This window comes from Lepisma saccharinum, chromosome 1, assembly GCF_977018435.1.
Source record: "Lepisma saccharinum chromosome 1, izLepSacc3.1, whole genome shotgun sequence".
NCBI classification, from domain to species: domain Eukaryota; kingdom Metazoa; phylum Arthropoda; class Insecta; order Zygentoma; family Lepismatidae; genus Lepisma; species Lepisma saccharinum.
The window spans coordinates 103,779,388-103,801,546 of record NC_139229.1 but is presented as its reverse complement, the minus strand read 5'-3'; the positions used below and the strand labels follow the sequence as shown (position 1 = coordinate 103,801,546).

General features: G+C 36.2%; 2 protein-coding genes across 2 annotated transcripts in view; one reads left to right on the top strand and one right to left on the bottom strand.

Moving 5' to 3' along the window:
• Positions 1–977: 977 nt before the first annotated feature.
• On the bottom strand, positions 978–11,507 carry LOC145985699 (transmembrane protein 230). Its single transcript, XM_083119767.1, has 4 exons — positions 11,432–11,507; positions 5,885–5,988; positions 3,522–3,644; positions 978–1,383 (listed from the first exon to the last, which is right to left on the bottom strand). The coding sequence occupies exons 2-4, from the start codon at positions 5,972–5,974 to the stop codon at positions 1,246–1,248; spliced, it is 351 nt and encodes a 116-aa protein (XP_082975893.1). The 5' UTR covers positions 5,975–5,988; positions 11,432–11,507; the 3' UTR covers positions 978–1,245.
• Positions 11,508–11,777: 270 nt separating this feature from the next.
• The window catches only part of LOC145998896 (FHF complex subunit HOOK interacting protein 2A-like), a 40,945-nt gene continuing 30,563 nt past the window's right edge, over positions 11,778–22,159 (top strand). Inside the window, exons 1-5 of the mRNA XM_083135629.1 lie at positions 11,778–11,917; positions 15,170–15,310; positions 16,647–16,862; positions 18,783–18,905; positions 20,608–20,769. Of these exons, the coding sequence (XP_082991755.1) occupies positions 11,873–11,917; positions 15,170–15,310; positions 16,647–16,862; positions 18,783–18,905; positions 20,608–20,769 (687 nt within the window). The 5' untranslated portion in view covers positions 11,778–11,872. The remainder of the gene's footprint in view (positions 11,918–15,169; positions 15,311–16,646; positions 16,863–18,782; positions 18,906–20,607; positions 20,770–22,159) is intronic.

The following is a 22,159-nucleotide window of genomic DNA, read 5'->3' as shown; positions in this document are numbered from 1 at the left end:
TAAGCATACTCTGTGGGAGCAGATCAGATGTTTCTTGTGAACGCAAATTCTCAACTATTGTACTCATATCGCCTAATACGAACCAAATTATTATGAAATAAATATGTTCAATTTGATAACACACAATCATTATGTAATTGCTTGCTAATAGTTACCTAGTTCTCTTGCATACACTACTAATATTTGAGCTATTCCAAATATGAATATTTGAATTATCCAATTAATTTTGAAGGACCACTACCTTCATTAACATAGTTTGCAGTGTCTAGACAAATCAACAAAAAATAGGAAACTTTACCTATCTTTGTCCCTGGAATCTGGAGCAAAGTTGCGCATAATGGAAGATTGTTATTGTTTTGCTTTATTTTACTTCGCTTTTTGGGATAAGTGATATGAAATGATGAATGGACATTCACAAACATCCATGCCCAGGCCGGGATTCTTGGCGTCGTAGTGCATAATGGAACAGAAGGGGAGAAAGCAAGTTGGTGGAGCAAAGCTCTGCATGCTGCACTCTCTTTGCCTCTCCCGAGTTTATTGGTCGAGCCCCTTTGAAGTGACTCCTTGTGCAGACTTGCTTTCATTCACTTGCTCCAGAGATTCCCAGGACAGACTGTAGACCAGTGGTTTCCAAAGTGTGCACCATGGCTCTCTTACAGGGGCACCGCAAAATGTTCCAATATTTTCACAAAAAAGAAACTTATTTGTTAGTCTACACATGGTTTTAGTACTTTTTACACAAATTGTTTCTGAATTTGAAATATGTGTTGCAAGCAACCTAACCACACTAATTGAGAGTTGCAAGTATAAGATAGGCCTACATTCTGACTTGGGCACTACAGAAAAACCTTGAAAAACTAAGGGTGCCGTGAAACGAAAAAGAGAATCTCTTAACCATGTTTATACCTTGCCAACCCAGAAATGTGTATTGGAGGTTGAGAGAATATAATGTATGGATACAGTAAATACTATTTCAGTAACTAATAAATTTTATTTAAAAATGAAAAACAAAAATAAACAATTATAAATCAAATATACATGATGTGAATGTGTAAAAGAACACAATATACATATTTACAACATTGCAGTGAACACCATCAATGATATGTATGATCAATTCCGTAGTGGCAAGTGTACATATTCACTAATTATGATCTTAGAGAGATATCATCCTCACTGTGTTTCTTGTCATAAAATACTGAAACATCTACAAGTTCAGAGTAAGCACTTAAAGAAGCGAGATCATTAGTTAAATTCTGGAATGTCATCGAAAGAATATCCTGGAATTTGTCTGTATGCACAATATGCAATCCACACATGATATGCTCCTGGCAAAAACATAATTATTCCCAAAATGATCACTGGCCAAGTACGATCTGCATACTGAAAAAAGAGACAAAGAAAATGTTAATATAACGTAACTTACAATTAAAATTACAGCTGTATGCATATTGTGTTATTGTTGTGCAATAATTGAAATCTCCCAATAAACAGAAGAAACTTGTTTACTGTTACTGGTCCCACCATTTTGTTCATGCAAATCCGGGAATACTGGACTACACCTGGTTCTCCGACGAGGTGATCCACCTAAGTGAGAAAGTCAATTCCAAGAATATACGTATTTGTTAGTGGGAATCTTATCAGTGTGAAACACCTCTTCACGATGAAAAAATTGGGGTGTGGTGTGCTCTGTCCTGGTGCCACATTATTAGCCCCATCTTCTTCCATAGGACGGTGGATAACTTCTATATGGAAATTTTTCACGGTTTGACGAGGAACTCTGTACTGGTTATTTTCAGCAGGATGGTGCCACCTACCACACTTCCAATGTCAATATGGCTGAAATGGTTTTCTTCCTTGAAGATCCTATCTTTTCTAATGGACTTTGGCCACCAAAGTTGCCTGACCTCACCCTGCCTGATTGCTTCCTATGGAGCATGCTGAAGGGATCACAACAAGCCATGGACTCGCAATAAACTACAAACATTTGGTGGGAAATTAAGGTTGCAACTTCTGATGCAATGGTGAATACCATCTGTAACATGGAGAGAACACTTTGAAACCCCACAAATCTCCATACTCAAACAAACACTACTTAATACAAAATGTTTGGGCAATAAATGACACATTTTTGTTGTCCTATTGAATAATCATGTCCTGTGAGCATTGCCTGCCCAAGCTGAGATTTGATTTGATTTGATTTAGGTTATTTTACTTCGCGTTTTGTGCCTCTTGGCTAATTTGCGAAGATGGGGATGAGTGATGAAATGATGAAATTGATGAATGGACATTCACAAACAACCAAGCCCGACCGGGATTCGAACCCGGGACCCTTGGCGTCGCAGCGCGATGTGCTAACCACTCGGCCACAGGGTCGGGCCCCAAGCTGAGAGAAATATGACAAGGATTTTGGACAGAAATGACGCAACTTCTTAAGAAAGGCCTGTCGGTTCCAATGAAGAAAACATTCTAGGAGTGAAAGTGAACTGAACTTGACAACAGAATTCACAGGAAGCAAAGAAACTCATGACTGAGAAGATGTGCCACGTGTAGTTTTTATAAGTAGTGCATCGCAGGTTCCAGTGAACAATTTAAGCAATTTCTTAAGTCTTTTTGGGGCAGCAGAGGTTAAATTATCATTATCTGATTTGTACTGAGGGTGAATTATTAAAAGCGCATGCAACAAGGATATCATTGATTTCTTTGATCACCAGAAAGAAGTCTGTAGTTGTAATCCCCAGTTAATGTGAGTACAATTACTGCACCTGTCTAATGTCCATACATTTGTAAATTCCAACACTTATGTGTGTTTTTATGTAATTGTTTTATGCATGTAAAGTTTAATTTACATTTGTCTGGGAATTTTATGTGAATTTTTCTCCATGGACGTGAAAAATCGTAACTTTTATTAATCCAAATCCTATTGAATTTATACATATTTATAAATACCATGAGGCGAGTATTTCACAGTTTAGCTTTTATTTTTATAGAGGAAGGAAAATAAAGCTGTGTGAAAAATAAAATAGAATTCTCTCATTGTGTTTACTTTGTTAGTGTCCTTTGCAGAACAATCTATCATATATCTGACCGACAGAAGATTATGGCAATATAAGTTGATTAGGTAAATCTGATTTTGAAATTCTTATTCAATTAACAACCTTTCGTATATTAGTATATCCCATAACATCTATGACATGTTTGTAGATGTATTTTGAGTCTAAGTATATGCAATGACACACTGTAAACTCCACACCTTAAATTAAATATTTGAAATATGTCTATAATTTTATTGGAATCAGACAAACCCTTTACATTGTTAATATATTTGTGTGTTGGGGGAAGGAGGGGGAGGTTGTAATAGATAAGCTTTAAATAGAAAAAAACATCTGCTTGTAGTCTTGCATTTTCTGAAAGTTCGCATTGAAAACTGGAAATTATAGTTGAATTTTATCATGGTCCCTGGGTGACCACCCTAGTTACACTAAAATATCTCTTATACTAGAAACAAAGCAGTCACTTACCTTAGAGTCAATGTGTCCACTTACAAGAAGGCTACCAACAACCAGCAGACACGTTCCACCAATACATAAAAACACAGCTAGCGTCAAAGCTCTCCATGGAATTTTCTGTGGTGGTTTCTGGAACTAAATGATTATACTGAATTAATAGTGGGGCTAAATAATAATTTCTGCAACAGCCTTGGCTGTTTGAATAAAAACAAAAAGATACAAAATTATATAACTTTATTACTAGTGGAAACAAGTTGCTGCAGTGTGATTACTGTGTAATTGCTGGTTCATGAGTTATTACTATTAGATACTTCTAATCAATGAGGACAACTTGTTATAACTAGAGCCCGGAAGTTCAGGCATTTATTTTTGTTAAAATAGGCAAGCAAAAAGGCAATTATAATGTGGTAAATAGGCACTAAAAATGAAAAAAAAAGGGAAAATAAACCGAAAAAAGGCACATTTAGAAGTCGCTTACTTTTATCTATAATTTCTGGCAAAATGTTAAAATCTAATTTGGGAAGAGCATTTCAATTTTCTCCGTCTTGATTGCACATAACTACAAGGTGCTTTTAAAGTTCTAAACATTCATTGATAGTCGTCTGTCAGAGAGAATGTTTTTCATAATAGGAAATGATCTTTCTACTTCGACAGAAGTTATTGGAGCATACATATAACAAGCTAATGTAGCTGGACTCATTTTGGTAACAGCATTTTCACCTTTTAGAATATCACAAATTGTTTTCAGTTGTTTCAAGTCCTCATTTGCACTCACTACCCGTTAGCACTTTTCCGCAACAGCTCACCCCTTTTCTCCTGGCACTTCCATCATCTGCTGCATAGATTCCTCGAAGATTTTCATGGATGCTATAATTGTAATTGTCTCTCGCAATGCACCATAATGTGCAAAAGTAAACTTGAATAGCACAGGAGTTTTTTCACTTCACGAATTGAAGCCGCTTCATTTTCTGGAAGAGCATCGATCACCTCACTGATTTTTTGAAGGTTGTTAGCATAATATATAGCTGCTGATATCCAGGTTCCCTATCTCATCAAGACTGGTTGCTGAGGTAAACTAAGCTCAATCGCAACTTCCTGAAATTTTCGGGTTCGAGAGGGAGATTTCAGAAATATTTCCTTTGTGTTCGAAATCAACCTGTCCACTTCACAAGAAATGTTAACCGAAAGGCAATATCCTGACTCAGCATGAAATACTTTTTTCTCACACTTTTCTCCTTCAGCAATGTTGAAACATGCGTGAGTTCAATATTACTTAAATAAGGCGAAAATTATTCACATAATAAACGGAAGAAAAATAAATGCCAACAACGGTTTTTGGGAGAAAAATAATTTATATACACATTTTTTTTAAAAAAATGTCAAATTTCATTGAAAAAGGCAAAAAAAGGCATTATAATTAAAAATAGGCAGTGGGGTCCCAAATAGGCAAAATGAAAAGGCTTCCAAAACATTCGAAACAACATAAGAAACGTATATCCGGAAAAATTTTATCAATATATGCAGTAGATAAAAAGAGGCATTTTGCTAAACTTCCGGGCTCTAGTTATAACAAACTAGAATTTCTGGCAGGAAAAAGCAACATAAAATAACAATACAAATACAATTTTGTGAGAGATCTGAATCAAAATTCAAACTCAGAAATGTTTGATTGTATGACTTAACCACCAGGAAAACATATACTATTATTTTTTGCTTATAGTAATCGGGTAACCCTAACCAAACAGGTATTAAATGTATCTGTTTTGGTATTATATTTGACTCTTTAGGTTGAACACGACAATGGTGATTAGATGAAACAGGTGTGACTTGAACCCACACACTTCATTGGTGGTATTCCTCCAATGCGCTCACTCATTGAACTGGCACATTTGTGGTCATGATAGGATGCTTGTCTTTCTTATGTGATTGATAGAAATAGCCTAGCTAGTAGCTACATCGTTTTGCCAATAATCTTGTACTTTTGTTACTTTACATTACTTTTCTGCTACTTTTAATTAATAACAACAGCGAGGATGAATGATGATTGGATGAAGAGACACTCAAAAAGAATATCCATGTCCAGGCCAGGAATTGAACCCAGGCACTTCAGTCGTGAGATTGAAAATCAATCACATATTGTGCTTGGCCATCAAGCATTTTGCCAACAATCAATAAAGGCATATTTCATCCTTAAAATGAACCTATAAGTGCACAATTTTTAAATGCTAAGAGACATTTCTTTGCATTTGTCTTAACCAAATAATAATTATATCTCCACATAAATTACTGTTAATATAAATTAATTTTAAATCACCATTTTAAATTACAATCTGAACAGAAGAAAAGAGTCCACTGATTAATAACACTCAACTAACCTGAGTTTCATCAAATCCCTCATCTGACTGTGACAACTTCTGATAATTCACACGTGAATAGGATACTGCATTCTTTCTTCCCATTTTCATCTGATATATACACTCTGCAAACAACAAATAACACAGCTGCAATCAGCACATAAATTACAATCAACATCACAAACAACAAATGGAACCTCTACAATTTCATAAATATACCTGCACATCCCCACATCTTTCCAAATAGAAGAGACTTCAATGGAACTGTCCAAAATGTCCCAACTTGGGCACAAAATGTCAGCCTACCCATCCCTTTTCCCTTTAAATGTCACACTGTACCTAAAGGTCAACATGAAAATTCAATACCAAGGGATAGAGGCGAGACCAATCAATATGCAAGATAAGAGGATGGTACAAACTGAAGCTCAACTTTAATAATACAACGTTCTTAATTTGTGTGCTCAATTTGATGTCTTATGTCTGCTTGCATTTCATTGAAGGATCTAGTTTTCCTGCAATTAATTTCAACTTTATTAAGTTGCATGCGATAACATAGATTTTAAGCAAAGTTGGTTATGATCAAGTCAGTCTATATGATAAATAAGAAGTTTAAAAATGCTAATTATTGATTGATTGATTGAAGTAGATTATTTTACATCGCTTTCCTGCCATATTGGGCTAATCGTGAGGATGAGTGATGATATGATGAGGAGACTCACAAAGAACACCCATGCCCAAACTGGGATTCAAACCCTTGACCCCTGGCACTATGCTAACCACTATGCCACAGAGGCAGATGAAAACAATGATTATAAAAAGTGATTAACACACATATATAACATTTAATATTATTATGTAAGGGAGTACTGTGATCAATACCTTTTTCTGACAACTTTTATCCCTTTACCTTTCAGTTGCCTATGTGATAGGAAACTACAGGGTGTCTGATAAGTCAATATGTATTTTTAAGTTGGTAATACATAATGTAGAAACCATTGTATAATGGTAACTATCACAGTGAATGAAAGCTAATTCTGTACCATTTATGTTGCAGGTAGCTGAATATGCCACCACTGTGCGAGCAAGAATTGCTGCAAGGTACAAGGTATGGTTCAAGTCCAGCATTGGTGAAGAGCTGAGAATGGTCGAAATGCAACGCTGAATCCAAAAAATGTCACAGTAAATTGATGAGAATAGGTTCTGCGTTGGATGCGCGGCGTACTGGTTGACCATCAACATCACAATCAGAAGAGAATGTTGCACACGTGTAGGAAATGTTTGAAAGAAACACTAAGAAGTCCATCCATCAGGCCAGCAGAGAGAGCGAGCTAACATTGAGACTGTTTTGAAAAAATAACTAAATTTCCGTTCAACTCTTTCCCGAGGACTGTGACCACCACTTGGAATTTGCAGAAATCATGGGCAGATGGAAAGAAGATAATCCTCTACCGATGTCCATGCCTAATACCTTGCAGCAATTCTTGCTTGTTCTTCTGTGCTAAACGTTGGTGGCATGAACCAACGTACCTGCAACATGAATGGTACAGAATTAGTTATCATTCCCTGCGATAGTTACCGTTACACAATGGTTTCTACAATTTGTATTACCAATTTAAAAATAAGTATTGACTTATTAGACATCCTGTATATCTGCACTATGCACTAATTGGGGCTGAGCCTACCAGTGGTGCCAACTCTTGAAAAGCAATGGGTGCTCTGAACTTCGAGATTTGTTTTATTAATTTATACAATAACATATGCCATATGCAGGCTGAGGATTTGCCCTAAAATACCTTTTTTTTTGTTCCTTGGTCAAAAAAAGTAGGCTTGCATCACATGTAGGTTTACATATTCAGTGAAGGAAAGAGCAAAGCTCTAACCCCTCATTCATTAGAGAGGTTGTGTATGACAGATGCAGCGTGTGTTGCTGGCTGCCTTTTTATTCCCATTTAGAAAATGTAGGCAATGGGATTTAAAATCAGTTTCAGATCATTTCTGAAAAGAACATACCATTTATTTTGCTATGTGATGTTGCCTACTTCACTCATATCATAAGTGCCTATTTCAAAGATAACTGCATTTTAAGTGCCAAATCCAGAAAAATGATGAAAAGCGTTCATCAATTTTAGTGCCTATTTTGTATTTTAAGTGTTTTTGCCTGCCTATTTTGCGTGTCTTCTGTGCCTATTATTTTTCATCCTGATTAACCCCTTGCCTACCTCACTTTCTTAATAACGATGTGACCATGGATAGTGTAAATAATATAAGACACTGAGAAGTATCATATTGGAGATGTAGCATTTTGATAACACTTAGTTTAATTAAGTTGTGAGAATTCTTTAAGTGTATAATAATGAAACATTTTTCTTTTCTTAGGCACAGGGACTTGATTCCTAAAATATAGCAGGTAAATTAAGGGGTGGACTCGAGCTCGACAGGCCCACTGGAGCCTACTGATTATGAAAACTGAATAACTCTCAGAATAAATTTGGATAAATTGGAACTTCTCTCCGAGCACTGAACAATGTGCAATTTACCAACATGGATGGGAATTTTAATCTGTCTGCATCTCTTGTGGGCTACCTGTGTCTGATTACATGGCATTGGGTCACAATTATGGTAGGTCAATCCCACAATGGAAGAGTTTGTCACATGCATGAAAACATAAAATAATCTATGAGTGCAATCACTTGTGAACAAATTAATACTTTCTCTGACTTCCAAATATGGAACGAAAAACTCCTTCCTGTTACCCTTGACCCTGTGTAAAACCTCGAGAAAGTGAAATATTTTGAATGTTCATGAAAAGTATGTTGTTTATGTGCATTTTTAGTTCTTTCCAGCTTGCGGAAATGTGTTATTGTGAAGTAAAGTACGTCTGTTACCTTAGAGTGAAGCAGAACAGCATGAAGGCTTCACGCAATTGAATATAGCACCCAACATGATGCTCCACAACAACAGCAGATCGGACGTTGACTACCATTTCTTAAATGTATTACAAAATAAAAGTAAATCAAACATGAATGACTAAAAACCTATGAAACCAAAATAGAAGTGAAACTATTGCTAGGAGTGTTAGGTTTATTGGTGTTTATATTTTTTTATGCTCTTAGGTTTGGTTTGGTTCTGATAGCAATTTTTGATGCTGTTGTCAAGTTAAGAGTGCTAAGTTTGCTGGTGTGATATTTTGCACATGTTCTCTAGCTATTTGAGTGTGCATACAAGCAGTTTTACTAATAAAAAGTGGTGGGATGAAATATATCCGTTTATTTGTGTATTCCATGCATTGGAACCGATTTTAAATTGGCCACGACTATTTTTGCCAGGTGGAAAAAATAACATATTTTCACCAGGTGCTGAGATAAGCATATGGGGCTATTTTCACCAATAAAAGTAATTACCTGAATCAAATCATAACATTGTATTTGATCATATTTTATTATATTCATTAGTAGTGTTGCTGAAGTTACTGCTAAGTAGTTCATTTAAATTAAAAATGGGTGCGACTACTACTGTCACCAGATGGCATATTATAGAGCGACCACAAGGAAAAAAACCTTGGACGAAAAGTCCCCGCGCAGCTTTCCCTCCTTCAGTTCCACTTGGGGCATAAAGCATGGTTCACTCTCCCTCTCCCCTCCTAGCAGGAGTACGGTGCACAGGAGTAGTGTTGCTTGTGGTTCCACTATAGCAGCACCAGTCCATACCTTGCGGTATTTTTCCAACTCCATTGTGTACCTGTTGTCCACACAAAAATAATTGCACACTGACGTAAGCTTGGCACATCCAAAAACTAAAGAATGCACACATCTGTGTAACAGGCCAGGCCAGGGTGTAGATTATGCAAATATACAGTTTAAAATCTGGTGAAAATAGCTCACCTGGTGAAGATGGTCACTCAGTCTTAGATTACGTTAAACATCGAAGGTAAGAATGAAGAATATAGAGAATGTCTCTAATTACGTTGATATTTGATATACTAACTAAATTTGGCCTTCTAATCACGAATCTGTTGTTAAAATGCTGCGGACACGTGTAAAAATTCTCGGGTAGCCCCATGAACCATTTCCGGCAAGGTTAGGTTAGGTTCGGTTAGGTAAGCATAGTTAAAATTTTGTTTGTAAAGCAACGGGAAAGGTTTTTTTTTAAAAAAAAATGTAAATTTCTCGTAAGGGACAGACGGATTTCATCAAATTTACAGGAGAAATTACTTAACAAATGCAGTTGCTTTATACTTCCGGAAGTTCGGGGAAGTATATCTATTTTTCCATATAAATGTGTGACCGATGCACGAAAGCTCTTGCATCCATTTACTTCCAGGTGGATGTAGCCTGTGTGTGATGACGTAATCCCGGTCAGTGTTTCCAAACATGTGTATTTGTAACTGAAAAAGGTATGTTTCCGCAAATGGTTTGTGGGGCTGTGTGTCAATGGTTCATGGGGCTATGCAAGAATGGTGTGTGGGGCTACGCATATTTTTTTCGAAACCAATTTTTAACTATTGTAACCTATACGTGACCCTACCTAACCGAACCTTACCGGAAATTGTTCGAGGGGCTATGTAGGTATTTTTTGTTGAAGTGGGGTGGAAACACTGCATGCCGAGTACAGTAGTGAAACTACCATTTTGTGTGTTACCGAAGGCAAAAAAAAGAAACGAAGAAAACTTACTCGATATGTCGCAAATAGAGCATATTTCCGTGAAATAAGTGAAATGCCACCTTCAGCAATGTTTCTCAATGCAGAATACGTAAGTACGAATATTCAAATTAAATGAACTAGCAAATTTCAGCTGTCTGTACCTTACGAGAAATTTACCAAAAATTCAACTTACATAAGTTTTTTCACGATAACCAGACGTGTCCACGGCATTTTAAGAACAGATTCGTGATTAGAAGGCCAAATTAGTTAGTATACCAAATATTAACGAAATTAGAGACATTCTCTATATTCTACATTCGCTCCACATCGAAATCTGTCGATTAAAAAAAAAGTCAACATAATTCTCGAGGGGGGGTACAGTGGGTCAACGGCTCCCAGGTCTCCACAAAAGGCGCATAAAGCAATCATTTAGCACTTTGAATATGTTATTCTAACCGTAAATAGAACTTCATCCGTGCAAAAAAAAATATTCAGAAACTACAGCCGGCAAAACTTTCAGCATTATGTTGGCATTGTTTTCGTAAAGTTGAAATAAAGCTACTTCTAGCCGATTATCGCAGTTGTTTGATGTTCTTAAAATTTGAAAATTCTGATTCGTTAAATAATATATAGATCACATGTAAACAAATCAATGAGGGCGGAGTACGAAAAATTCTGGATTGAAACTGTGTGTGCGCGTGCAAGTAATTTTTTGCAATCATAAATAACCAAATCATTACCCGAAAACTGTATCAATATCTTTTTATTGTATTTCATTTCGCTAGAATACCGGTATTCATTTTATTTAAATACTTTATTTCTATTGAAATTCGAGCAAAGCCATACAGTGACTTGTTCGGCCGCTAAAAGAGACAGGGGAAGAAATAAAATTATAGAGTGCACTGAACCATTTGAACTAATACTTACAAAAAATAACTTTATTTATCAAAGAAATACTCCACACCAGATGTTACGTATTTCAGCCATCTTAACTATGTTCAGTGTTGCCAGTACAGTAACAAGATCAGTACCAAAGTTTAAAGAATAAATATTGTTTTTTGTTCCATAATCAGCATGACATTTAAAGCCCACCAATTAAATAAAGAATGTAAGACTTGATTTGCAGTTAGAATAAACAGTTAATAGTCTCTGTATCAAGATCTCAATGTGAGATACTAAATGAAATTTTGGAACGATATTACATTATTTTCATTTTTGATCTGGTGCATTGAACAAACAAGTGACTGCGAAAATGTTAGTTGGTTGACTACGTAACGAGTTGTTGTGCAGACGGATTTGAAGAATTTCGAGAAAAAAATGGGAGATTTTGTGGTTGAAATCCGATTTTGAATTAGTTTGATTTCTGAAATGTTCAGCAGGTTTTCAGCTGCCTTACAAAATGCTGTGGACGCTGTAAGTTATTTATTTTCTACAAATACTTATGTTTATCGTGCCACAGTGTTTGTATTGTGTGTATGAACTGTTACACTTTTATAACATTTCACTTCATTTACTGATTTGTTACATGAACTCCTGAAAACTGAACATTTTAAATATTAAATCCGCTGAATACTAAAGCCACCACTGGCTCCGGCCCATGAGTGTACATTTTGCACGTGACGTGATATTCGTATAGCTATAGGCTGCGTCACCCACCTCTTCTTTCCTCCCCATGTATTTTTATATATAGCGCTGTGGCTAAGATGAAGATGACAATTTTGTTATCTGGGAACCCTTTATTTTCGATTTTATATTAACATCATTGGATGATGCTGCCGAATCTAGGCTGTAAAAACTACGAATAAATTGCCATCACTTTAAAGCTAACGGTAATAGCAGCACCCCCACTCCCCTGACAACTAAAATTACCCTAGTAGGCACTTTATGCAGCCTTCGTTAATCTAGCTTCTTGAAAGTCCTCTTTAGCTATATTAATGGTGAAATTTAGCTCTATTATGCACATCAGGTTTGGCAACACTGCCAGGATGGCTGTAGAAGGCAAGGAGAAATGCACTAGGCTTATGGGACCATTTTATTCGTTTTCTCAGGAATATCAAACATCCGATGATGTAGAAAAGTACATGAACGGAAAAAGGACACGTTGAACTATGTCATAGTAGTAGGAAAAGTCAAAACTCCCATTTGATTAGCCATAAGTTGAAGTTGATGTCCCATAAGGAATACATGGGATTCTGAAAATACTTATTAATGATATTTTTCAAACATCGTGTCTAGCTTACTAATCAACTTGAAAAATAGTTTCCACTTGCAACATGGAGAGAAATTCATGCTCTCTTGCATACTAAACCCTTTTTGGAGCGATTTTACAATACAGGGAATTTCTCCATTTTGTTTGAAATTCGGCATACTCACTAATTTTGGCCCCCTAATCACGAATCTGCAGTCAAAATTTGGCGCTCACACGTGGAAATAGCAAAATAATCGAAATTAAGTTCTTATTTCCACACCCTCGATTTCCGAATTTCCCGCCGGTTCCGGGCTCCGCCCCTGGGGTAATCGACCTACCGCCCCCAACCGCTATCGCGGCCCCGCCTATATCTATAGACTCCCTGTTAAGGGCATGTTAGAAAGTGGCCGGATTCACCTGCCCCCAAATAAGCGCCAAATTTATACGTGAGCGCCAAATTTTAAGTGCAGATTCGTGATTAGGAGACCCAAATTAGTAAGTAACCGAAAATTCAAACAAATTGGAGAAATTCCCTGTATTGTTAAATTATACCCCCTTTTTTTTAAATAGCAGTGCCCAATCCGATGATATTGAAATAAATGCACAACTGGGGCGTAATTGTTCCTCCTCGCCTTAAGCACTTCTCATGGACAAGATATTCTCCATCAACAAGAGACAGTAAATATCGTAGAAGCGTGGGAATGAATGTAGAAGTAAATCGGAACCTTAGTAGAATGTATTTACGGACTTTATTCTAATGCTAAGAGAACCAAACCTAACCTGCCTAACCTAACCACGAAAGCATATATTGAACAAAACCTTAAGTAATCGCTAAAACTCCGCAGTATGTGTTAACAGACGTACATCGAAATAGAACCATGTAAAAATTGCATTCGTAGCATGATGAAATAGCAATAAAACAAAAGGAACTTGGGCCCTTATTTCTGTCAGACTTCCCACCAAGTTATAAAATATTTAGAAACTTGAAAAGGTCATGGAAATTTAATGTTTATAAAAAAACGGAATTTTATTAACAAAAATATTTAGAAACTTGAAAAGGTCATGGAAATTTAATGTTTTTTAATATTTTTTTACTTTACGAAGAGAAGCGACGAGAGACGCTTCTTCTAATTGACTTTTTGATTGAGATATTTTGTATAAAAATGTTCTTACATTGTTGTTAATTTATTTTCAAGGTTGCTAAATAAACTTCATTCATTTAATAGATGCAAATTTGAAGATTTATCACTTATTATTTTTTACTAAAGACTTGAAAGTTGTTGAAAAGTATCTACGGTAAAATTTTCGTTTCCGCAAAACGTATTTCTTCAATTTTACAGGAGAAAGTACTTACCGAAGTGAGTTTATTTATACTTTAGAAAGGTCTTGGAAGTGTGTTTTCCCCTCGCTGAAATTATTTTGCTGGTAAATCATGTAATTTTCGACATTAATTTCACTCCGATGCACGAAAGCTGTTCCCTTGATGTCCGTCTACTACATGAACCAAATTTTTGCATGCATTTCATGACGTAACGACCGGTCAGTGTTTCCAAATACGTGGTTTTGTAACTGTATAACAGTTGTAGAATGTAAATAAACGTGCATTACTGTTCATCATTTCTGATTAGAACTTGCGACAACATGACGTGCACAGGATACGTGGTGAAATTGCATGGCGTTGAAGATACAGTAGAATTTGTAATTCACCATGGAATTGTGAAGGAATTGGAATGTCCAAAAACCCAGATTACATGTTATATTGAAATAAATTATCTTCAATTTTTCTAATTTTAAAAAACAATTTTCACTATGTTTGCCTAACCTAACAGAACCTAACCTAACCTTGCCATGTATGGTTCATGGGGCTATTTATGAATGGTTCGTGGGGCTATCCGTGCATGGTTCGTGGGGTTTTCGAACCCGAAAGAAAATATTTTTCTAATTTTAAAAAAACAAATTTAACTATGTTTCCCTAACCTAACCTTGCCGTGCATGGTTCGTGGGACTATCCGTGCATGGTTCGTGGGGTTTTCGAACTCGAAAAAAATATTTTTCTAATTTTAAAAAACAAATTTAACTATGTTTGCCTAACCTAACAGAACCTAACCTAACCTTGCCGTGCATGGTTCATGGGGTTTTCGAACCCAAAAAAAAATATTTTTCTAATTTTAAAAAACAATTGTAACTATGTTTGCCTCCACTGGGTATCGAGTGCAGGACCCATTGATTAAAAGGCAATAACATTACCACTATGCCTTCGGGGATAGCATATGGGATAGAAATATTGTTTTGCAAAAATAGACATTAAGTACTAATTATGCCTTCATACATATGTATAATTCATGCAGGGAATTCATGAGATGTTGAACATGCACATTAATAACGACAAGATTAGCATCCGGCAATTGAAGGTTAGATCTATCATGTATTTTTTTGCAGCATTTATTCAATTAAACTTTTTTATCCCTGTATTACAGCTTGCTCCACCTGTACCATTGCAAGAAGATTTTAAATATCACTGGAAGATGATTATGAATTTTTATGTAAAAAAGGGTTCCAACACAAAAACTCCAATTGAAAGTACAAACATTCCAGCACATCTAGACCAGCTTCTCAAGGTGAGAGAGTAGTTGAGGAACATTTGTTTTTAAAGATAATAGTCATGATAACAGTTGAAAATAATTGTCTGTGAATTCAGCTGTTAAATTGCTAAAAGTATACATTTATTAAGCCTTTCGTGGTGGTGCTAGGTAGATGACAAGTATCCACCAATTTTTACAAGAAAATGACATTGTATTGCTCGTTTTTATGCAATCTTGAAATAGGGGTAGTTTGAGACATGCTTTATGTCAATGTGAGTTTTTCACTGCTAGGGAGTTGTAATATACTACGATTGCTATTCATTTATTTTTTATATTTTTTTTATCTACCAAAGTGAAGAAATATGTTTGTGTATTTCAAACAATGATATTTTTGTTTTTTAATTCAAAAATAATTTGGTGACCTCACAACTATGTTTAATGCATTAGAAGCCAAATGGCACCTAGGTGTTAGAGTTTAGTTTCGAACCCTGGTTGGCACTTACATATTTTCTGTAGATGAAAATGACTGAATTTTTAATTGGATATAAACAGACTGGGTAAGCAATTAATGCAAGAGTTGCCCTTTGGCATGTGAATACCTCAGTTCAAATCACATGAAGACATTCTTTTGTTCCCTGTGGCTTCACCCTGCAATTATCTTTTTTGGCATGTTATTGTCCCTGTATTGTACTATCACTGTTTCTATGTGTCGTGATGAAAAAATAACTGTCAGTGGCAACCATGGATCTGTGCTGCATGGTTGCATATGCACTGGGAAAAAGTTATGTATTTTGAGGTTTGAAGCATTCAAACAAGGCATCATTGAACTAAATATTACAAAGAAAAGTTGTTATCAATATGTTACATTGCACTAGAGTGCCGCAAGGAGAGGATTTCGCTCAAGTGTCAAATAGTTTGTATGGACGACGCGTGATCGTGATGAAATTTATAGCTGGTTCGCTCAAGTGAATAACGCTCGAACAGGCAATGAGTGGTATACACTTGAAGTCCAGTAGTACACGTATAAAGATGATTTGTCTGTGATAGCGGCTCTTCAAATATGGATTGTGAGGTGAAAGATGCATTGAAATTGATACTTAAGAGAACATAGTCATCATCTCCATGTTAAAATGTAGTTTAGTCTATGTTACCAATACACAGTGATATGTGAAAATGAGATAGGGGATTGTGACCTGAAACTACCAAGGAGGATATTTTACATATGTGTGTCTATGATTATTGTCACATTAAAATGACATTCCATTGTAAATGCTAGAGTGCTGCATGCTCGACGAATGAGTACAAGTACAGTGCAGTACTGTACATTGTATCACCCTGTTATAATTAAACACACTGCTTTGACAACTTGCAGATTCTTGTTGAGGAGGAAGAAAGCTTGCAAGCTGGAAGCACAGGACCTTCCATCGAGTATCTCCTGGAACATCGACTGCCTGATCTCCTGGTTACCCTGGCTTTGACAGATTGCCCTCCTGGAATGAGGCGGTATATTTTGAATTTCTTTTCCAGGCTAATAGTTCAAATCAAGCAACCACTTGTTCCTCATGTTAGTGTCTACGTACCAATCCAGGTAAGTTGTGTGTTGTATTGGTTTAATAGTTGTATGAGCATGCTCTTACCACGGTTCTTGGAGAAGATTGGTAGAGAAGCAAATTAATCACTAATTTTTAAAAGAAATCGATGTTATTTCCTAACATAATCACCATCGAGGGCTATGCCCTTAGTCCAATGAGTTTCCTGTTAAAAAAAATAGTCAAACAGCAAAGTAATTATTGGCAGCATTGATGACACCCTCATTTCATTACAATTTCTTCCCACCAATCCAATCACACAGCCCATGTCTATGGAATAAGGTGAACAAAGAATCATTTCGAAGCCTTACTCGTGCAATTTTGCCATTATGATGTGTAATTTGTGGGACCAAACATCCTGGTGATAGCTCTATTTTGTGTGTCCAATTTAGCTGTTGAGAAATTGGAATTGTATATTTCAGAATATAAGGATTTCAGGTGTATATTAAAAAATGGCTGTAATATCCCATAGCCCGGGTAGCTCAGTCATTAGGGCATCTGACTACCATGCAAGAGACCCAGGTTCGATCCCCGGTGGGAGAGAACCGGGATTTTTTCCACCTGTTCAAGCAGCTCCAGCACCCACCCAGCGTTGTATAAAATGGGTACCTGGAGGAAACTCTGGGGTGTAAAGGCAGCCAGGGGCATGGTGCTGATCACATCACCCCCACCTTCGGCCGTGATCAAGAAAGTGTGGGGTCCTGGGAACACTTTACTACTTACTTACTTTACTATAATATCCCATGTCATTCTCTGTGTTCTGGTTTCCTGAGAGGGCAGAGGTACCATGGAATTGATAGATAAAAATAAATTGCAATCAATACAAGAATGATATAAAAATCTGTCAGAATTTGTCCAGCAAGGACAAATTGGAGACGTAAACAAAAAGAAATATACACCAAATTTGTGAGATGTATATCTTTTTTCATCTTTCGACTGTGGTGATTATTACCGCTGTTCATAAAACGCTGTTTGATTTCACACAAGTAAGGGTCACTTTTCTCAGATACCTCTGTTCACCTGTAGCTTTCACCATTCAGGAGGTTGGGCAAGGTTTGGTCTTAAAACATGATAAAAGGTAGTTAGGTATTGTAAAAACAAGAGAGCAGTTACTCTGTCATGATGTGCACTCCTCCATGACAGGGCAACTGCTTTCTTGTTTTAACTGGAGGTATGTACCAAAAAGGGCCATTACTTGTGTGGAAACCTTGGCATTTGGTGTGAGTTATGCTGTGACTTATCTGTTTGTTTTGAGTCTAGTCTATTGAGTGCCTATCTCTAAATGATGAATTATGAAAATTATGTCAGGTTTAGACTATGTTGAGCTTATTTCAGTGCATACTGTATCACATTTTGTCCAAAGTCTGTTGTTGTAATTTGCTTGTCCCTGGTGTATTGGTTTGTCAGTAAAATTGTCAATAATTTGACTGATCTGACTTACCTTTAAATATTGCAAGAAATGTGCTTTTTTGTATATTTTATATGCATATAAGGCATAATTGCCATGTTCTGGTTTTATAAAGTAAATGTTTAAATGTGCAGTTAAATTTTGTAATACTAAACCTACTATAATCATGTGGTTACATACATTATTCAAGGGTGTAAATAAAAGTATTATGGATTCTTCATGGAGCATTTGCCATTTTCTATTGGATTGTTGTGATGTCATTGGTCATTTTGTTGGTATTATTAAATATTACATGTCAGTCCATCCCTACTATATTTATATAAATATTGCATTGGTTTTATTATTAGAAAATTTTACTGATACTGGTATGTCTATATCTGATGATCCTGATATTGTAGGAATTTGTCTTGCCCATCCATGGCAACTCTACTTTTTCATTTGCATATTCTGTGAATTTAGTGTATTTTGTATGTTTCTATAAATTGCATGCACTTTATTGTTTTATTTTCAGAGACTCGTTGGGCTCTGTAGAGAACTGAAGGCATCACCTAGTGAAAGTGAAGAAATCCATTTCCTGTGTACATTGTGTGCGGTCATAAGAAACGATTCCTATCTCATAAATTTTTTTAACGAGGTACAGTTTAATCTCGTTGTTCACGAAGGTAGAGTGTGTGTGATATTTTTACATATGGGAAATATTTTTGTATTCTCCTTGCCATCTCCCCTATCCTATGAGAAAATACAACCGTATATCTGGAGGTGTAGTGCTCACTCCCTCCATTGCACAGGAGGGGCTGGAGGAGGATTGCATGGATGGATATTCTCCTCTTGTTCCCATGAGCTTTGCTAAAATGTTCAGTGTAGTCCATTAGTTTTCATATATTTTTTTCAACCTTTGTCTTTGTCCTTATACCTTATGTTGCTGGGTGTTTCAGTGACACCCAGGGCACTTTAGTTATGAAACCCAAGAAGAGGTACAGCACTTTCAGATGTGCTTTCTGTAGGAAGGGGAGTGATGAATATCTATAGTCCGATAATCTCATGTGAATGTATGGATATTTGAAAATCAAATTTCTGGTCTGAGGGCTGAGCTGATACCAATGCGAATGTACTGGCTGATACTTTTCCGGCATTTTGGTCTTTCACGAGAGATGCTGCACAACACTTTTGCAGAGTCTAATTACCTAGTCTTACCATAAATACTATCACAAAGTTTTAAGTAAATTGACACAAAATGCTGAGAGATATTTTATTATCCTAATAACATTACTGAAATGGATGCATGACAAATCAAAATCACAAATTATTATTCAAAATGGCCACGCTTCATTTCCACTTCAGATTGGCCTTCTGCAAGTCCGGACCTATACCCTTTGGACTACAAATTGTGGTCCAAGCTTCAGGAGATGGCTTGTAAGAAGAGACATCCCAATATTGAAAGTTTAAAGCGGTCGGTCTCTTCTGAAAGCAGTTCTCATTTTCCAGTCGATGTGTTGCATAATTCAATTGATGCGTGGCCACAAAGACTTACGGAATGTGTGCGTGCTAAGGGTGGCCATTATGAATATTGATTTGTGATTTTGATTTATCATGCATCCATTTCAGTAATGTTATTAGGATATTAAAATATCTCTCAGCATTTTGTGTCAATTTACTTAAAACTTTGTGACAGTATTTGTGGTAAGACTAGGTATTGTGCAGAATTTAAAGTTTCCATTTACTTTGCACCAATATTGTGTGAATAACTATTTTATGATTACATAAGTATTTTAATATTCTGATGTAATTCCTGAATATTTTGAGGCAAGACTTAAATAAATTGATACTTATATTGGAGTGGAATACTTACCCACCTATAGTAATCAATATTTTGAACAAATTGTACCAATTTTGATGCATCGATGTCAGTGGGAATCTGAAGACTATTGGCATGGGTGTGGTTTCAAAGAGGTGTCAGGTCAGACAAAACACACAGAAACACATAGTCTCACATTGGAGTCACATTGCATAGTGGATCCCACTTGAAACTGTAGGTACAGTCCCAATTAGCCTCTCTGTGCATAAAGTGTACTTAAAACAAAAATTCAAATTCAAACTTAATGTGACATGTATGGTAGTACATATGTCTATGTGTTTGTGTGAGCGAGAGAAACACATATAAATATCTCTAACAAATTTAAATTGTTACATTGTTCAAGTATCACTGTAATTGTCCCACACTTGTTCTGAAAACTGCTAAATAATTGAACATTTGATACTTTTACACAGAGGAAGTGAAAGTATGCATCCATCTTTCTTTGTTTTCAGTGTGTTCATTGTCCGTTCTTCTCTTTTAGCAACCATGTGATAGAAGGCAGAGCACATGCAGCACAAGTAGCACCAGCTCCGAAAGTGAGGAAATCCAACTGCTCCTTCCAAAGTTGGACTTCGAACCGATCATGACAAATCCTGAAGGGTTTCCATTAGTTGACGCTCTATTGACTTACTTAGAGAGTGCAGTAAGTGGTTTGGAGGGGTGTTAATCTTAACTGTGTTTAATTCCTAGCATTCTTTACCATATGTGTGAGCAGTATTCTTTGCTGTTTCATAAATTATCTCTCTCAAATTTCAATACTTTTCTTTTGAATCCTCTTAAAGCATCCGTATGTGATCATTTTCATTTTTATTAATCACCACCATATGATCAACTTTTATTTATGCTATGCACATAATCAGTCTTTTTTTCTTCATATATTTTTACCATCTCCATGGCGGAGTGGTTTTCACACCATGCTATAACTCCAGGGATCCAAAGATGCTCCTGTTTTGTGTCTCGTGGACTGTGGTCAGTATTGTGCATCACAAGTTCCCACAGCTTTGCACTTGTCAACTGCAACATGTGCAGGATCTATAGGCCTTCCTAATGCAGTAGTGGTAACATCGTTGCCTTGTAATGAAGGGGTCCCAGGTTCGATATATGGTGGAGGCACATTGCACCATGGTTCGGATCCCACTTTAAAATTTAGGTCCAGTCCCAATTAGCCTATCTGTCCATAAAGTTGACCTAAAACAGCAATTCAATGAATCAATCCAATGCGTAAGATCTATTGCTTCAGAAACAGAAACAGCCAGCGCTGGCGAACAAGAAAATACTGTTCCTACAGGACAATGCCAGACCTCATCGAGCTAAAGTGACCTACATCATGATTAATGCTTCAGCGTACGAACTAGTAACTCATCCCCCTTATTCTCGTGGCATTTCTCCAAGCAATTTTTACCTTTTACCTTTGTGCTTTGGACAAGCACATACATGATCGTCAGTTCCAAATTGACAAAGATAGCAATCAGAACTTGTATCTCTTTGGGAAAAGATTGTCGAATTTGATGGTGCCTAGTTTGATCAATAAATTTCTTTGCTTTACACTTCTTTTGTTGTTTTTATTTATCATCTGAAAGGTGGCAGGATTTTTTTGATCACCTGATAATTTTGTGCTAACATTCATTTACCCCCTCTAATGCCCACGAAGAAATTTGTTATTTACTTGATATAATTATACCTTTCTTCATTTGTGTTTTAATTTATAGCCAGATTTAAGTATGCATACTCTACAATCACCATATATAAAATCAGTAGCCAGCATTTCAGAAACACATATTGTGTTTTTCAAGACAATAGTTCTTAAGCTGGTGCTCTCATAAATTTTTGGATGTTAATCTTCCATGTTGACTGGAGTATCTGACGTAAAGCCAGTAAAGAATATTGTTATAAAATCGCTCAAAATTACACACATCACCAAACACAAAAATAAAACATTGGTTTTCAAAATGACACTACACAGTTTAAACGCTCCCCACTGAAACTACTGATCTTTATATTACGTTGGTGATGAATTAGTTCTGTGTAATTAA